The sequence below is a fragment of the Dasypus novemcinctus genome, chromosome 17, assembly GCF_030445035.2.
Source record: "Dasypus novemcinctus isolate mDasNov1 chromosome 17, mDasNov1.1.hap2, whole genome shotgun sequence".
NCBI lineage: Eukaryota > Metazoa > Chordata > Mammalia > Cingulata > Dasypodidae > Dasypus > Dasypus novemcinctus.
Window position 1 is genome coordinate 90,077,166 of NC_080689.1, and position 19,058 is coordinate 90,096,223.

The following is a 19,058-nucleotide window of genomic DNA, read 5'->3' on the forward strand; positions in this document are numbered from 1 at the left end:
GTCCCGCTTCTGCCTTGGGACTACCTAGAACTCGCCTAACTCCTCTTCCACATGAGGGGCCTTAAACTACCTGAGGACAGGCTTGTGACTCTCCCCCGCTGCAGGCTGCGCACCCTCCAGGGACCCAGAGGTTGGAGTTGGGTGGTGGTGTGGCCTCCTGCCTTGGGTCGGGGCTGCTGTGTGAAAAGCGCCAGGGTCCTGTCACCCCAGCTCAGCGTCAGAGGCCCAGGCCCAGAGGCACCCGACATCCCCTGTGTGGGGTGCTCTCAGTCACACCACTGCTTTGACCTCAGCTTTGTCTCCTGTCAAATGGGGTAAAGACAGGTGGGAAGATGCTTTGGAAAGGTGAAAACACTGCACAAAAGAGCATGGAGGAACCAGCACCAGTGTCAGTAGATGAAGGAGCGGACAAAGACGATGTGGTATGTCTAGACATACAATGGAATAGTAGCCTGCCACGAAAAGGAATGCAGTTCTGATGCCGGGAACCAGATGAAGAACCTGGAAGACCTTATGCTGAGTGAAATAGGCCAGACACAAAAGGACAAGTATCGTGTGACGTCACTTATAAGAAATAAGCAAATTCCTAGAAACAGAAAGCCTATCAGGGGTCACCGGGACTGGGAAGGGGGAAATGGGGAGTGATTGTTGAATGGGCACAGAGATTCTGCTTGGGGAGATTGGAAATTGCTGGTGACGGATGCTGGGGATGAGAACACAATATCGAGATGGTAATTAATGCCACTGAATTATACACAGGAAAGTGGTTAAAATGGGAAATTTTGTGATGTATATATGTCAATGCAATAAAAATATATATTAAAAAAAAAAACAGTAGAGGGGATTGACTTCATCATACCCACATTCACCCTTCCCTCAGATCTGCTTTGCCACCAAGGGTTTCCACACTGAGGTAATTCTGCCCTGATCCTCATTGCCACCTATGACACATTGACTTTCTCCTAATTTGCCAGGAAGAGAAAGAGAGAGCAGCAAGCCCGATGCCCATTTTACAGGGGAGCAAACTGAGGCTCCGAGCCCACAGTTAAATCATCACAAGGCCAGAAGCTGAACCCAGATTGTCTGGCTCCAAATTCAGGATGCATAAATGCCAGGACCTCAGCGACCCTGGGAGGTAGTGGTGGGAAGGGTGAGGAAAGCGTCTGTGCTGGGAAGTTCGAGGGCCGCGGGGGGCCCGAGGCCTGTAGTTCAGCTGACTTGAAGCTGACTGGTGGGTGGGCCGAGGGCACGTGGAGCAGGGCGACGGGGCCCATGCCCGGGCACCTGCTTCTCTCACCTGCCTGCTCTTTTGATCGGTGGCTGGTGGGTGCAAAGCTGGTGGGGTGTCCCCTCTCAATGCCTCTTTTCTCTTCTTCCTTGGAATCTGCCCAGGGAAAGTCACCTGGGTTCCTGTTTCAATTTCCCTCAGGCGCCGATGTTTCCTGGGGTGGTGGGATGTGGCCCGTGGGTACCTAGCGTCTGCGAGGCCTCGTTTCCTGCCGTGGGCACCCCGGTACTTGCTCCCTGTTGCTTGTTTGTCCTCTTAACTCAATATCAGCCTCATTTTAGTGGCTGACTCAGAGACTTGCCGCCTCTGAGGTGGAAGGCTTTTGCTGTTGCTGTTGAAACCAAGGCCAACATTGGGGAACAGAGAAGGGGTAGTGCCAGACCGGAAGGGGTAACACCCCCCATCCCTCCAAAGTTCCCTCTCAGCCGCTCCCCAGCTCCCACCCAGCGCTCAGCCCCTCTGCCCCTCACCACATTCCCTGAGTGTGCCTTTGCCCCCTCTGTGACATCTTTTTCCTCCCCTCGCTTTTCTGCCTGATTCATTCTTCAACACTTAGCCCAGTGTCACCTGCTCCAGGAAGCCTTCCAGGATTGCCTCCCCATTCGGCCCCACTCCCTAAGCTGAGAGATGCACCCCTCTTCTAAATTACTAGATGAGTGTGGCCTCTGGTGGAAAACTTGTTACTTTCACACCAGGACTCAGGCACTTGTCCTCGCCCAGCCCTTATCCCCCAGGCCACCTCTCCCCCCCGCCAATGCTTCCTGGTGCTGTGGCCCTCATCACTCTGCTGGGGCATATCTGCTTCTTGGCCCTCCCTGACTTGAGAGCTCCTTAAAGGCTGAGCCTTTTTTTTAATTTTTATTTTATTTTTTAATTATCTTTTTAAAAAGTTAATAGATCACACAAAATGTTACACTAAAAAACACAAGAGGTTCCCAGATACCCCACTCCCCACCCACACCCCAACCATTTTTCAAATTGTATTTTTTGAGGATACATAGATCACAAAAAATGTTACAGTAAAATGTAAGAGGTTCCCATCTACCACCCCCCACTCCTCCCACATCAACAACCTATTTCATCATTGTGGCACTTTCATTTAATTTGGTGAATACATTTGGAGCACTGCTGCACCACATGGATAATAGTTTATATTGTAGTTTACACTCGCCCCCAGTCCATTCAGAAGGTTATGGCAGGAAATATAATGTTCAGCATCTGTCCCTGTAATATCATTTAGGACAATTCCAAGTCCCAAAAATGCCCACACATCACATCTCTTCCTCCCTCTCTCTGCCCTCAGCAACTACCATGGCCACTTTTTCCACATCAATGCTACAATTTCTTCCATTACTAATCACAATAGTTCTATGGTAGAATATCAGTGAGTCCACTCTAATGAGGAATATTTTAATGAGGAATATTTTATTCCTCCATCCTGTGGACCCTGGGACGGTGATGTTCACTCCACCTCCATATTGAGAGGGGGCTTACATTCCACATGGATGGTAGATGCAATTCTCCTGCTTGCAGTTGTAGGCACTCTCGGTTCCCTGGTGTGGTGGTTGACCATTTTCACCTCCATTTTAGCTGACCTCGACAAGTCCAACAAACCAGAGAGTAGGAGTTGCAACTCTGCTGAGGCTCAGGGCCCAGCTGTCACATGGCCAGTCCAGAGGTTCAGTTCTCCTGAGTATACACCAACCCTAGCACCAACCACATGTTCAGTGAAAGTAACAGAAGAGGCATGTGTAGAAAGTTCACATCTGAGTCCAACTCCATAACATTCAGGAACACAAATTCCAAAGCAGGGCCCACTGATACGGCACTGAACTCCAGAGCCGTCTGCCATGACCGTTGAACCTGTGGGTCTCCATAGCCCTTGGGTGAACCAGTACCTGGGGTTGTATCCACTTTGGCTGTCTCTGGTGTTCTGCTGAGGCTCGCGTAAGCGCCATCCCTCTGATGACCTCCTGACTCTTTTTTGAAGACTCGTTGAATCTTAAACCTTTTCATTTTTTAACAGCCTTATTGAGCTATAATTCACCTACCATACAATTCTCCCATTTAAAGTGTACAATTTAAGTTTTCATATATTTATCACAGCTTCAGAACATTTTCATCACCTCAGAAAGAAACTCTGTACCCATTAGCTATCACCCCCTGACTCTCCCAACTTCCCTAAGTCCATGGCAGCCACAAATCTACTTTTTGTGTCTATAGATTTCCCTATTCTGTATTTTCATAACAATGGAATCATACGATATTTGTCCTTTTGTGTCTGGTTTCTTTCACCTGATGTAATATTTTCCACCCATGTCATGGCATGTATCAATTCTTCCTTCCTTTTTATGGACAAATAATATTCCATCATATGCCTATATCACATTTTGTTTATCCATCATCGGTTGATATACATTTGTGCTGTTTCTACCTCTTGACTATTGTGACTGAGGCTACTAGGAGCGTTTGTTTTGTGTGGACAAATAGTCTCATTTCTCTTGGGTAGATATGGAGGAGTGAATTGCTGGAGTGTATGGTAACTCTGTGTTGAATTGTTTGAGGAACCACCAAACTCTCTTCCAAAGCAGCTGCACCACTTTACATTCCCACCAGCAGTGTATCAGGCTTCCAGTGTCCCCACTTCCTTGCCAATACTCATCATCAGTCTTCTCTATTGTAGTCATCCTAGTGGGTGGCATGTGGCGAGCCTTAAACTTTCCATTTACTGGAAAGTGAAACCTGGTGGGGGGAGCTCGAGCCCCGAGGCAGACACAGGGCTGAAAGCCAAGTTCTTCCAGCCCTGCTCGGGGGACTTGGGGCAAGGTTTTATCACACTGCTCAGCCCCATCGTTCTCTTCAGTGGCATGCATTAACGGTCGGTGGTTTAAGAAAAACAAAAACAACAACAAATAAAAATAAAGAATAGGTGGTTGACAAGTGCCCAAATGATGAATAGATAAACAAAATGTGGTATATACATACAATGGAATACTATGCTGCTGTAAGAAGAAATGAAATTGGGACACATGTGATAACATGGGTGAACCTTGAAGACATTATGCTGAGTGAAATAAGCCAGACACAAAAGGACAAATATTGTGTGGTCTTGCTAATATGAACTAAATATGAAGAACAAATGCATGGAGTTAAAGCCTAGAGTATAGGTTATTAGGAGATATAAGGAGGGCTGAGAAGGTGTACTGATCCTTAATATATGTAGAAGTTTTAATTAACTTGACTGTAAAAGTGTGGAAATGGATAGAGTTGATGGTAACACATTACAGTGAGTAGAACTAATAACACAGCTGGTTTATAAATGGGGTTTTGGCTGAAAAGGGTAAGCTGGGGATGTAAATGTCAATTGAAAGAAAGCTAGAGAATAATCTAGGGACTGAATAATATACTGAACACAGAGGTGGATAATAGTGGTTAATAGTACAAATATAAGAATGTCCTTCTATGAACCAGAACAAATGTACACCACTATTGCAAGATGTGGAGAAGCAGTGGGAAAATACAATTAACGTAACCTATGGACTATAGTTAACAGCAATTCTGTAATATTCTTGCATCAATGTCAAAGATGTACTGTGCTACTAATAGGGGAGTATGGAAAAATATGCCAAATGTATGCCATAGACCATAGTTGGAGGTAATAGTCTGATATTATCTCATAATCTGTAACAAATATTCCACAACAAAGCAGTGTGTTGGTGGAGGGGTGTTGTATGGGAATTCCACACATGTGCATGATTGCTTTGTAAGTGCACAACTTCTCTAATGAAACTATAGTTTTTAAAAAAAGAGTAGGTGGTTGAAATAATGGAGGAGAAAAGGTCCTAAAGGACATATGAAAATATTGGAATATAGACTGGAAGTTTTATATTGACACTAAAGTTCTTGAACTTGATAAATCTGTACTTAAAGTGGTTACATAATCCTCCCTCTTAGGAACCGCACATGGGAGTGTTATGTGTTCAGGAAACATGATGTAACAACCTCTCAAATATTTAGAAAATAAACAGATAGTTGGACTGATGCTAGATAGTTAAATAGACCAATAAAGCAAATGAAACAAAATGTTAAAATTTGGCTCTGGATATGGGGTGGGGGAAGGGGCAAATTGGAGTTCTCTGGATTGATTTTGTATTATTTTTGCAACTGTCTTCTTAGTTTGAAATTATGTCAAAATAAAAAGTTTAAGGGAGAACAAAAAAGAGTGAGTGGTTTTTGAGAGGTGGTGAACATGCAGTTCTTAGCACCGACGCTGACATTGAGAGGGTGCTCATAAGCGCAGCTGACACCAGAGCTCCCACGATGACCGCAGCTCCACAGCCGGCGCAGGGCCACGGATCGAGGGGGTGGGGGTGTTGTGCCCCATGGGGGATGCGCCCGGGGTCTGCGCTCAGGAGGCGGGGAGGGGGCCCCTGGCCAGAGCCCCTTCTAGAGGGCTCTTGTCTCCTTTTTGAGACTCAGCATATGTACGCCTCCTCCTGCTGGTTTGAATTTGAAGGCAGCTGGTGCCTTCTGGAACACCCAGGGAGAAAGGTCATTGTCGGAGGTCAGACTTCTTGCTGGCAGAGCCCCTGCCCTGGCCTGGCAATCCAGAGCACAACAGCCTGGCGCCACAGTGGGAGCCTTCGCCTTGGGGTGTGCCCTCCGCCCGCCTCCTCCCCCTCCCCCTGTTGTCCCCTGGGCCTGGTGCACACTGGGTGGGAGCCGAGACCAGGAGCCTCTGGCTGTCTGAGCTCAGCGGGCGGTGGTGCATTGGTGGACCCAGGTCTGACGCAACTCCCAGCTGGCAGAGGCCTGGGTGCCTGGTGCAGCGCAGAGGGGGTACCCTCTGGAGAAGGGGGTGGGGAGGCACCAGGAAGGAAGGGGCCAGCAGGAAGGCGGCAACAAGTGGTGGGACACTGAACTTGGGCAAGAAGGGTGGGGTTACTGCTTTTTTTTTTTTTTTTGAGGTACCAGGAATTGATCTCAGACCTCGAACGTGGGAAGCCGACACTCAACCAATGAGCTATACCAGCTCCCCTGAGTTGGTTTTGTTTTTGTTTTTAGGAGGTACCTGGGATTGAACTCGGGACCTCGTACATGGGAGGCAGGCGCCCAACCGCCCCAGCCACATCCACTCGCCTGCTTTCATTTCACAGATGAGAAGCCCAGGCTTGAGCACCACCAGGAATGGGTGTCCTGAGGGCAGGAAGCCCAGGTGGGCTTGCTCCTCACGCTGCGGAAGGGAGCGACAGTGCTTCAGGAGCTGACATTCAGGGCACCCACGGGAGAGGTTTAAATACCATTTCGTCGCTGGTTTCCTCGCCAGGCCTTGCCCTTCCCCACCTCCCGAACCCGAGCAGCCAGGGGAGGGCTTGGGCTGGGCCACCAGCAGTCAGGGCCTGGTGACTGACTCGAGGCCGGCGGGCGCGCGCCCGAGGCCCCCTCAGAGGGGCAGCGGCTGTCAGGGCCTGGGGTGCTGGGGCGCCCTAAGGCCTGTGCAGCTCCCAGCCTGCCCGAGACGCTTCCTCTTCACTTTCCCTGACTGTGCGCGGCTTCTCAGCGCCTGCTGCCCCGCGAGGACCCCCAGGGTGGGCGCTGGGCGCAGCCGGCACCCGCGCCACAACCAGCTGGCGTTTCCCGGGACCCACCGGGTGGGAGCCTCAGCCCCTCACAGCAGTGCGGGGTGGGTGGGCTCGGGACCGTCCTAAATGAGGCCACTCCCTGTTCGCCCCGAGGGTTGTTGGGGGATGAAGCGGGGGCCGTGGTGGCGGGAGCAGGGCTGGCCCGCGGGGTGCGCTCGGGAACCCCATTTTATTAGCTCCTTTCCCAGCTTGGCGTGGCCCCCTTGGCGGGAATCCCTTCTCTGTTCCTGTGGTCTTTCCAACCCCTGCCCCTCCTGTTAAAAAGAAAGCCGCACCTGTAACAAAACTAAAGCTCACCCGAGTGTGGAGGAGAAAAGACTTTTATTAACCATCTTGCAAGAACGCGCGCAGACCTGGATAAAATGACTGACGCCCAAACAGCAAGAATGCTGAGGCTTATACCCCCCACCTAGCACGCAGGGCCCTCCCTGCTCCCCACTGCCTGGGGCCTTCAGGGGTTCCCGCCTCTCCGCGTGGTCTAAGCTCGGCGTCCCGCTCAGTCCCTGCTCCCGCCTCTCCACACCCGCCTCTCCACACCCGCGGGCTGGGCGCTCGGCGCCGCCTTCACTGCTGGCGGCTTTTCCAATTTGGCGCCGTCTTCACTATTGGCCCCGCCCCCTCCTCACCATTGGCCCTTCTCACCACTGGCCCCGCCCCCTCATCACCATTGGTCCTTCTCATCATTGGCCCCGCCCCCGACACTTACCATTGGCCCTTCTCACCACTGGCCCCGCCCCTGACACTCACCATTGTCCCCCCTCATTTTGGCGCCACTTTTCAAATTCCCTGCGCGCCGAAGCCGCCGGAAGCCCTTTCCCTCCCTCCTCAGGGCAGAGCGGCCCCGGCTTCCGCTTTGAGGAGATTAAACGCCACCCTTTCCCACACTCCCCGAGGTCCATCCTGAACCCCACCTTCTCTCCAGAAGCCTGCCTGGACCTCCCCAGCCCCGGGAAGGCCCTGTGCAGTCATCTCTTAGGCACTTGGAATTGTTTTCTTTTCTTTTAAAGACTGGAAGAAGAGACTCCCGCAGGATGACGAGGCTGCCTGGGGTGGTGAGTTACAGATGATGGGGGCTCTCATTTCCCACTGTGTATGTACCCACCTTTCCTGCACGGTGCGTCATTAAAGTTAGCTGGAAGAGAATTACGGGTAAATGCTGCTGTAAAGAGGAGGCTGCTGCGGCAAAGGCGGGAAAATGCTAAAAGCGGGTGGTGGGCCTGGGTGGGGGTATGTTGGAGTCCTCTGTGTGTGTGTGTGGGGGGGGGGGTTGTATTGTTTTTGCCACAGTACGTAAGTTTGAAATTATTAAAAACAAAATGTTTAAGAAATTATATGCATCCAGTACATTAAAAAAAAAGGTGTTAGAATGGAAACAATCTGAAGCGCCTGCTCCCCGCGCTGGCGGCGTTCCTCACGCTGGGCCGCCTGGGCCCCCCTGGACCTCATCCCGGGCTCCCCGTCTCCTCCTGCCCCCCCCGCCCACCACGTCCCTCCGCAGAGCTCCCTCACCCCGACCCCGGGCTCACCGCTGCCTGTCGCCGGGGGTCCAGCTGCTGTCCAGGCGCAGCCCCGTCCCCGCTCCCGGGGCCCCCTGCCCGCAGGACGCCCCTTCTCCGCGGGGCTGCAGGTTCTCAGGGGAGGGAGGACTCAGAAACCCCGTTCTTGCTGCTCGGGAAAGCGCTTCAACGTCATCACGACGGCAGCCCCGGCCTTGAGCTCCACCTGCTCAGCCTTTACCTGGGTGTGTCACGTGACACCCCAGCCCTCCAGAGCCAAGGCGCTGGGAAGCGCATCTTGCACCCCCAGCCCCCCAGAGCCAAGGCGCCAGGAAGCGCATCTTGCACGGGGGTGGGGGAGGCCGCCCGGACAAGGAGAGGCACACCACCCCCCGCCTCAGTTTCCCCCTCTGTACAGCGGCCGGACACCTGCTTCCTCCAGGTGGTTGTAAGGATCAAACAAGACCATTGGGCATTTTGTGAAGGGCAAACAGCTGCTGGAATGGCGGGGCAGAATCACTGCTTGATGGAGGAGGGATCCAAGGCCATCTGGGGGCGGGGCAGGGTCATGGGAATTTTAATAATTCCCTTTAGCACTTGCTCTCTAAGGATAAGAGGGAAGAAAAGAAGAGCTCGGTAGCCCCAGGTCCTACCCAGGCCGTGTCCTCTCCTTGGGGTGCTCTCCCACTCTGCCTGCCTCACTCCCACTCACTCTTCAGGCTTCTGCTGCAAGGTCAGCCCTGCAGGGCAGGCTCCCTGGCTCCCAGCCCAGGCTGGTGCCTGAGAGGCTGGCGGAGCCTCTGACCCTGCGCATCGCACCCATGAAACAACTAACCCTGTAATTAGGGAGCTCCTGCCTGCCTCTCCTGCCGGGCCGCATCTTGCTCGGGCTGTCACCTCAGGGCCAGAGCTGGCAGGTGGGTCTCCTTGAAGGCTCCCTGACTGACCTCCACATTTCAGGTAGCCCTGATCCCTCACCCAAACTCACCCCACCTGTGCTGGCAGCCTCTCTGGGTCCAGCTGGGGATGCTAATTGTCCTGAGGTTTTAGTAGCATCTGGGGCTGGGCTTTAAGCCTGATGGAGTCCATGTCCCAGCAGTGCTGCCTTTTGGCTTGTGATGTTGGGAAAGTTACTTAACTGCTCTGTGCCTTGCTGTGAAAACAGATAATAATAGCTCCTTCCTCACTGGTGCCACTGGTGTGAGGACTACATGAGTTAGAGATGATGAGGAGGATGATTGTAATTATTATGTCTGCAGGAATGACTGAAAGGGTTCTTCCTCCTAATTAATAGCTTTGTCCTTCCAGCAGTGGCCAAGGTCTCACCTGGGTTGGAAAGGCCAGGGCAGGGAGCCAGGGACTCCATCTCCCCTGCTAAGCAGATGACTAACACTGGCAGCAGTCATATTTCCTAATTTGCTGCCTGATGGTGGTGTGCGAGAAGATCAAATCAAGGAATGAAGGCACGCCATTCTCCCCACAAGTATTTATTGTGCACCTACTGTATTCTGGGCCTCTAGGAGAGCCAAGCAGGGAGCAGGACCCCTGTCCTGCAGGAATGCACAGCAAAGTCACAAAGTGTGCAAGTGTCTTGTAAACAAGCATTCTCCTCCGGGAGGTGAGTGTGTGATGGCCAAGGCATTTCTGTGAGTCGAGCCTCTGTTGACATACTCCCTGGCCCACCTTCTCTGGAGAGGAGATTGGGTGCCTTCCTTCCCCTTGAAAGCATCCGAGTCTTGGTTTCTCAAATGGGATTTTAGCTGGGATCGAAGTGTACCTTTTTGCTTTTATCCCCCTCCCCCCAACCCCACCCCCATTTTTTGCTTGTGCTTGCGTCTCTTCTCTGTTCATCTTCTTTTTAGGAGGCAGTGGGAACTGAACCCAGACATCCCATGTGGGAGGGAGGCACCCAATCACTTGAGCTACCTCTGGTCCCTGCTTGTTGAGTCTCTCATTGTGTCTCTCATTTTGTTTCCTTGCTGTGGCTCTTCCTTGCATCAACTCCCTGCATCATCTTGTTGCATGAGCTCACCGCACCTGGCCCTCACATCACATGCATTCCTTACTCATCATCTTTAGGAGGCACCAGGAACTGAACCCTGGATCTCCCATGTGGTAGGTGGGTACCTAGCTGCCTAAGCCACATCTGCTTCTGACACCTTAGGGATGCTGCAAAGGTGTTTTGCAAAGGGAATCGTTGAGGGTAGTGACTGTGAATGTGAGCACACTGCAGGAGGCAATAAAAAGTATTGAAATAGATTCAAGCAAAGATTTTTAAAAGGGCACTGTAGCAGTTTGATATGGTTATGAATTCCAAAAATAGATATTGGATTATGTTTGTCATCTGGTCTGTACCTGGGCACGATTGCGTTATGATTAGGGCTTTGACTGGGCTACATCGTTAGGGCATTGGTGGGTGGGGACTCACAGATAAAAGGCATAGCAAAGGACAGAGTCGAAGGCTTTTTTATGTTGGAGTTTTGATGTTGGAATTTGATGCTGAAGCATTCAGCTGGAGCCCCATAAAGAGGAAAGAGAAGCCAGCCTCAGGAAGAAAGGAACCCTGAGTCCAGGAGGAAGCAAGCCCTGGGAAGAAAGGGAACTTGAACTCACAGAAGCTAGGCCCTGGAAGAAAGGTACCAGGAAGCTGAACACTCACAGCTGTCGGCAGCCGTCTTGCTCCAACATGTGAAAATAGACTTTGGTGAGGGAAGTAACTTATGCTTTATGGCTTGGTATCTGTAATCTCCTACCCCAAATAAATACCTTTATAAAAGTCAACCAACTTCTGGTATTTTACATCAGCACCCCTTTGGCTGACTAACACAGGCTCACAGTTTCCTCTTGTTCTGCTTGTGTGCTCCACACCTTCTGGTTGAGCCACCTAACTAGGTACACTTCCTGTCTATCCTCCTGGCAACCCTGTCACCCTAGCACCTACAATAACGTTTATCATGCACTAAGGTCTCAGATTCCAGTTGGGTCACACCTGACTTCCACCCAGACCCAAATTTAAATCCCCAACTTGACTCATTCAAAATAGGTGGTGCAGTTCCACAGCAATGCACGGTGTTGCTGAAGGGGTGCTGTATGGGAAGTCTGCATGTTATGTATGAATGTTTTGTATGCTCACAACTTCTCTAACAAAATGTATATTAAAAGTAAGTGGTGCAACAGGGAGGGTATGTTGGTCACAGCCATTGGATATGCGGCATAGTGCCTCTTGATTGCTCTTAGCTTACTAACCGGTGCTCTCAGAAAACTAATACTATCTGGGAGGTTCCATGGCTTGGTGACTTAACGTGTGTTCTACTTTGTGCGGATGCTTGTTGTTTATGTTGGGTTTTGCCAAAACTCCCTAAATTGTGGCTTTTGCAAATCTGGGTTGTCCATGGGTTTTATAGACTGCTAGCCCTTGTATGTCAAGAGGGAAAACCTTGGTTTCCAGTTTTTCCCAGAATGGGCATGATTAGTCTGAGTCAAATTGGCTAATTTTATCCAAAAGTCATTGACCTAATGGAATTGGTATAGGGACAGGAGATGGGCAATCCCTGCCCTGGTGCTAGGGCTGCTGGGGCAGGTAGTGTATGGGAATTATGAGGCTTTGCCTGACAGTAACTGGGAGACTATCTGGGGACAAACACTGTGTCTGTGTACTGTGTCCCAGAGGCCAAATGCAGGGGTTCCACTGTGCAATAGGGGCACCCCCTTCACAGGAAGTATAATGTGGCAGCCCACAGGCAGTGGTGTTCCTGGGGCCTGTGGTTCCTTTGTGGCTATTGCTCTCTGCTACTGTCACTGTCTGAACCCTGACTCGATGGATTACTGTGGATCCAATCCCTGGCAAGGTGGCTAAAGGATTATGGGCAAGACAAAGGTCCAAGCAGGGTGCCACCTTCTTCCTACAACTACAGAGGTTGTCTCAAAATTAGAAAAAAAGGTAAAATGCCCATACCATGTACTCAGGCCCTATTAAGCCCTGATGCCTATCATGGGGCACCACCCTGTTAGTGAACTGTGCAGGCCAGGGGTTCTTCTGAATGATCCTGCCACCATCCTGCTACTGGAAACCTACCCCAACATGGATGGGAGTCCCTAGAGAAAGAGGCAATTGCCTATGAGTCTGGTATGTACAGGGTTCCAAAGAGGACCCCAAATTAAAACCAAAGTTCCAAATTTTAGTTGATTGGAGAGTCACACCATACTTGAAGATTTTGTTCAGGGTGATAAGGAGAAAGGGGCCAATTGACAACTGAGCGTCTTTTGAAGACTCCATGCCCCTCTCCTATCAACTTAGGTATTTATGACAGTAAGAAAAGGTCCATTTGTCTATGGTAGGTATTACTGCCTAGGCAGATGCCCACTGGCAAACAACTGATGAAGTCCAATTTTACTTAGAAAGATTGGGATGATGCGATGGACATAGCATTTTTGAGCATGCAGACAAGAGACAGACCCAAAATCCATCTCCAAACTGAGGAGGCCTCCTTTGACACTGAGTCATGGAAACTTTTCTTACGTGGAGACCCCTGTCCTCCAAAGTACTGGGCTGCTTTATTCAACCTTTTATGGCACGGCCCATCCCATTTACAAGGCCGTGGATGGGGATGCGCGACGGGCAGGACACGAGGGGGCCTCGTTTCAGAATTACAGATCCTAGCTTAACAGGCCCAGGCAGCCACCTTCAGGGGACCACATGGTCCTTCCCTGGAGGGACTCTGTCTCCTCCTTCTGCACACCAAGGGTCCAGTCCCCAACCCCAGGGGTGTTGTGACTATTGGAACAGTTCTTATTAAACAGCTGCCTCCAGAGGGAGCCCCTTTTGTTCTTACTTTCCTCCCTACATGCATCTTTTTCATAGACTGTGTAGCAATTTGATATTGTTTATGTGTTCCAAAAATAGATATTGGCTTATGTTTGTAACCTGGTCTGTTCCTCCAGGCATGTTATATTGTATTGGATTGAGAGGTTTCACTTTTACTTGATCAAATAATGATTAAGGCTTTGATTGGGTCATGTCAGTAGGACATTGCATCCCTGCACATACAGAGACTTACAGAGAAAAGACATGGCAAAGGACAGAGCTGGGAGTTTTTGAGCTGGAGCCTGGGAAGTAAACACACAGAGAAGCAGATACAGCAGAGGACCTGGGAAGAGAGATGTGCCATTTGCCTTGTAATCTACAGCTGGCCTTGTGGAGAAAAAAAAGCAGCTGAACCTGCAGAGAAGCAAGCCTCAGGAAGAGAGGAGCCCAGGAAGCCTGACCCCTTGCTGGCATCGGCAGCCATCTTGCTCCAGCACGTGGCAATAGACTTTGGTGAGGGAGGTAGCTTGCCCTTTTTGGCCTGGTAGCTGTAAGCTTCTACCCCATATAAATACCCTTTATAAAAAACAACCAATTTCTGCTATTTTGCATCAGCTCTTCCTTTACTAATAGAGTATATATATGCATTTTAACCTAATACAGCATATTTGTAGCTATATACAGTCACCTTTATAATTTGTTTTATTCATTCAATGTTATATTACAAGTATTTTCCTCTACTGGTTTACAGTCTTGATAATGACTATTTCGAAGGGTTAAATGGTACTTTATCTTATTTATTTATTATTTTTGTTTTGTTTTGTTTGGGGTACGGGGCCAGGGATTGAACCTGGGAACTTGTAAATGGGAAGCTGGTGCTTAACCACTGAACCACCGTGGCTCCCTGAGTTAATTTGTTTTGTTGATTTGCTTGTTATTTCCTTTTTTTTTTGTTTTCAGGAGGCACCAGGGATCAAACCTAGAACCTTCCCCGTGGAAAGCAGTTGCTCAACTGCTTGAGCCATATCAGCTCCCAGTACTTCATCTTATTAGAGAATCAAGATTTACTAATTCACTTCCCAGTTGTTTAGCATTGAAGTAATTTATATTCTTTAGTGTATAGCACTGTAATACATATCTTTATGTATGTAGTGTTTTCCTTCTTTTGAATTTTTTTAAGGTGTCATGCTTTTTGTTTAAATGACAGGTGAGAAAACTGAATCCACTGATATCTGTAAAGAAGTCTGATTTAGACCCAATTATGAGAACTCTACTGTTGCCTCAGAAATATCAAGTAAGTGATTTTGATCCTATGATACTTTTAGTATCCTGGCCTGTTCAGATGCACTGGTTGGAATCCTGAATATTTTACTTGCACAATTTATAGAAAACAAATAATGACCTCAACCATTATTATTATTCTGTTGATATTCTAACTGATGCACAAATTCAAGACAGCCTTAAATTGAGGACAGAATAAGCTGCTGTGCGCTCCTTTCAACACTGGTGGAGCTCTGCCATTTTACAAGCAGGGGGCAATGTGGGTCTACCTGTGGTTCCTGAGCTTGGCTCAGGAGGGCCATTTCCTTAAAGGGGACTTGCCTGGGGGACTAGGCCCTATGCTCACTGTTAGGGACTCAGCAGCTGTGTCCCCTCTAGCCTGGCACAGACCCTGAACAAGTATCTTTGTGTCATTTCGGCAGCTGCTTCTTCCCAGGGGTAAAGAAACCTTCAACCCCTGGCTTAGTGGAAACTGACCTCATTTTTCCTAGTGTGTATCCTTTGAGGCATAGGCAACAACCGGTTATTATTATAAACTAACGAAACCAATGGAAAACTTGAATGTTCCCTTGTACATCTGGCCGTATCTAGTCATTGCTGGCCACTGCAGGAGTCCAGAACTGCAACATAGTCTCCATCCTCTATCCAGCAATTGCCAGCTGCTCTAGGAGTCCAAAAAGTGCAACATATTCTCCATCCACTCTCCAGCAATTGCCAGCTGCTGCAGGAGTCTGATCCTACAACCTACTGAGGGATCTCTTAATTTTCATATACTTACTAAATATTTCAATGCAATGCATATCACATCAAACACACTTACCTTGCTTCTTACTTCTGCAACCCCACTGTGATATTGGTAATTACCAGGTATTTTACTTCAGCAGCACAAAAAAACTACTTTCTTATTTTATGATCTTCCACTTTAATGTGCTGATTAAGGTGGCCTCTGCATCTTTACAAATCACATTCCTTTAGTATGCTAGCCTAATGTTCAGGTGCACTAGTTGGAATCCTGAATATTTTACTTGGACAATTTATAGAAAACAAATGAGTACTTCTACCATTATTATTATTTTGTTGATATGATTCTGCAGAAGAGAGGTGAAATGTGAACTGAAAGTGTTTCTGTTTAATTTATTCTTATTTAGTCATAAATTATTGGAGGAGGGGAGAAAGAGAAGACAATTTAAGCTGTAATCTGTAAGTGCAGTCAGATGAGATTTTTGCATTAAATTATATGAATGTCAGAGCTATAAATACCAAGTTGTGATTTTCTATGGCCAGGTAAAAGCTCAGAGTCTGCAGCCGGTGAGTGGTGGCAAGCTAGCTTTAGACTAGTGGACTTGCTGGGGAGACAGGCTGGCAGGCAGACTGTGTTAGTTTATGATATGTGACGAAATACCATGGCTTGGTATCTGATTCTAACCAGTGCTTTAAAGATAAACTGTCAGAAGGTAAATGCCCTCCAGAAGTTCAGATCAGTTGGCCTTTGCCATTTGACACTACCTGTCATTTCATCACTTTCCATGTAGTAATTTGTTTTGAATATGAGCGGTACCACATATACCTGAGGATTTAAATATTCAGGATTCTTTTCATGAATTTGGTCCACCAGAGTCAGAGAAGCAAAGTGAAAAACCCAGTGGACTTTGAAATCAGATAGAGAGCATCTGCTCTTTATAGAAATGCCATGGAGACTGAGACAGGTTTAGTGATTTATCAATGTGTGAGGGAATTGGGACTTGACGCTCTAGCATCTGTATCATCTTATTTCATATCTCCTGCTTATTATATTATACACCAATGCCGTTTTAAAAGAAATGAAGAGAGGAAACACTTTTCACTGGAGTTCATATTCTGCTAGGTGAGACAGGACAAACACATAAAGAAACTCAAGGAAAACAATTATAACCCAATTTAAGATCAAATATAGAAAAACTATAATAAAAATTGCATGCATAACTAATAAGGAAGGAGGAAGCAAATGAAATAGTTGTCATGGAAAACATGAAGGTCTTAGGAGAGTTTTTGAGCTAAGTTTCAAGTGTCAGGACATCAAGAATTGTTTTCACAGATTAATTCTAATTCATTGTTTTTTCCTTCATAATTTTCTTGAGTAAGCTACCTGGAAACAAAAAGGACCCATATCTATACTTCTAGTGATGATAAAATTTCTCCCTCTTAGTAATATAATAAAACCTGCATTTGAAACTAATTTTTTTATTAATACACTTTCATTCTAAATATTTTCATTCCTGAAAAAATAATGTAACTTTAGAGACTTTTTAAAAATTCACCTATCAAAACAATCCATCTATATATTTTTTTACTGTTTGGGTTACAGGGAACAGAGACTCACTCAGTCTGACCCAAATAAGTGGTTTTGTTGATAGGATACTTAGACCAGTAAAGGAAATATACTATGTGAATCCCAAGGATCGGAGTCATTGTTTATCTGGAACAGAGGAAGGCACTGTAACCAGAGAACATTTTGGTTCAGGAAACCTCAGGCGCCCCAGGTGTGACCTGGATAATGAGGATGACTGTAATAGTAATAACATTTATTAGGTGCTTTCCATGTGCCAGGCACTATTGCCTGTATTAAAGCATTTAGTCCTCACAGCCACCCAATAATGTAGCTCAACACAAGAACCTGTTAGAGTGGGAGACTGTGCAGGACTGCGCATCAACATGGGGGCCAAAAAAGGGATTTGTGGCATAGATGTAGGATAGGTATTACAACATGCCCTGGTTGGAAACACTTCAGAAGGGGAAAGGCGGGTTGCCCTCATGGTATCAGCTGCACCAATTGTAGGGAGACAGTCTGGGTGGAATGATTGTGAACATAGACTGTGTGGCAGGCAGACCCTTGTTAACCTTGGACAAGTGACTTCATCTCTGTAAGCCTCAGTTTTCTCATCTGTAAAAGAGTCCCTTCTTAATAGGGTGGTTGTAAAGGTTAAATGAAATAACACATAACTAGGTACTTTGCAACAATTCTTAATACATAGGGCTAAAAATCAAGGTGTTTATCATTATAATTTGAAATCATTTTATTTTTAAATGTTTTTATTAAAGTTAATAGATCACATAGAACGTTACATTGAAAAAACATAAGAGGCTCCCATATAACCCACTCCCCCCCCATCATTTTTATAAATTGTGTTATTTTGAAGATACATCACAGAAAAGGTTATGTTATGAAAAACATAAGAGGCTCCCGTATACCCTCCACTCCCCCACCCCACTCCTCCCACACCAGAATATTCTTGCCTTTCAACCAAATTGTTTCCTTCATAAAACCTTAAACCAGATCTTCAATTCTGCAAAGTCACTTATTGCAATAATGCAACCAAAACCTGAAATTCCTTTTCATATGATTTAACTGAATTTCTCTGTGTGAAGCATGGCCTACCTCTCCCTTTGCAAAGAGATAGAGCTATCTCCCCATCATTCCCAAACAATACAGCTCTTTAATTCTTTCCATGCTCATCAAGTGAGAGGGGTGCCTAAGCCATCTAAGCACTTTCATCTGTCTTCTGCTATGTGGAAAAGTGCATTGCTTATTTATAAAATATAAACTGGAATTCTTAATTGTTCTCTTTTTTTTTTCATTTTAGCAGTTTTTAATGGAAGTTGTACATAAGATTCTTTTATCCCTGCATCTTCTCAATTGTTTTTTCCTTATATTTGCCCTTTTCCTTTCCTACTTGGCAAGATTTAGCTTTACATTTGAGGGTCTTTTTGCGGTCTTTATCCAGTTTTAGCCTAGTGATGACTACCTTGCTGGGGTGAATGCCCACATGGACAGTGGTGCCATTAGCCTTCTCCCGCTGCCCCCATTTGATGTAGATGACATATTCCTTCCTGTTAACCTTGACTACTTTGCCAATTTGCTGACCTTTGTAGTGTCCTCTCACAACCTGAACATCATCTTTTCGGATAGGCATGGATCGAACATTATATTTCTGTCTCAGCTCCTTGGAAAGAGGGGAAGACATAAACTTCCTCCAAATGTGGGAAGGTGCATTGAAATGCCTTTTATGGTTCTTGCTCTGATCAGAGGTCACAAAGGGATTGAACTTCATTTTGGCTACTGCCGCTCAGTGATGGCTGCAAAAGGAAAAAGAGCTGCTCTCTATTTTTGATGCTGATTTTAACTGTATTTAACACTGGAAACTACTTAAAGTCATTATCACATTATTAAAGGGCAAGAGCACTCAAAAGTACACTCCTTGCACTTGTATGCTTCTGTGTACATATGTATGTTTTCTGGTTTGTGATTTTGATCTAGTTATTGTTTTTTTTTAAATTTTCCTTTAATCATCCATTTCTTTAGTGTGTATTAATCCTCATTGTGAGCAGTGATGAAATTAGTGTGTTTTCTCTTCCTTCTCTTTCCCCACCCTCTCCTCTAGTACCTGATTTTAGGTGATTATATCATTTTGCTTAAGAGTTTGCCTTTATTCTGTAAATATGCTTCTACTGATGACTATCTTGAGATACTGATGATGACACCTTCATTGTCCCCTCCTCTAGCCAAGTGG

The 19,058-nt window shown here is 47.1% G+C and overlaps 1 protein-coding gene across 1 annotated transcript; it reads right to left on the bottom strand.

Moving 5' to 3' along the window:
* Positions 1 to 18,164: 18,164 nt before the first annotated feature.
* Positions 18,165 to 18,599, bottom strand: LOC131273811 (large ribosomal subunit protein uL24-like). The gene has a single exon (XM_058277981.1). It carries the CDS (start codon positions 18,597 to 18,599, stop codon positions 18,165 to 18,167), a length of 435 nt encoding a protein of 144 aa, XP_058133964.1.
* Between the last annotated feature and the right edge of the window lie 459 nt (positions 18,600 to 19,058).

Excerpts from the sequence above, each read along its gene's own strand:
- LOC131273811 (XM_058277981.1), bottom strand. The coding sequence starts at position 18,599 with ATGAAGTTCAATCCCTTTGTGACCTCTGATCAGAGCAAGAACCATAAA.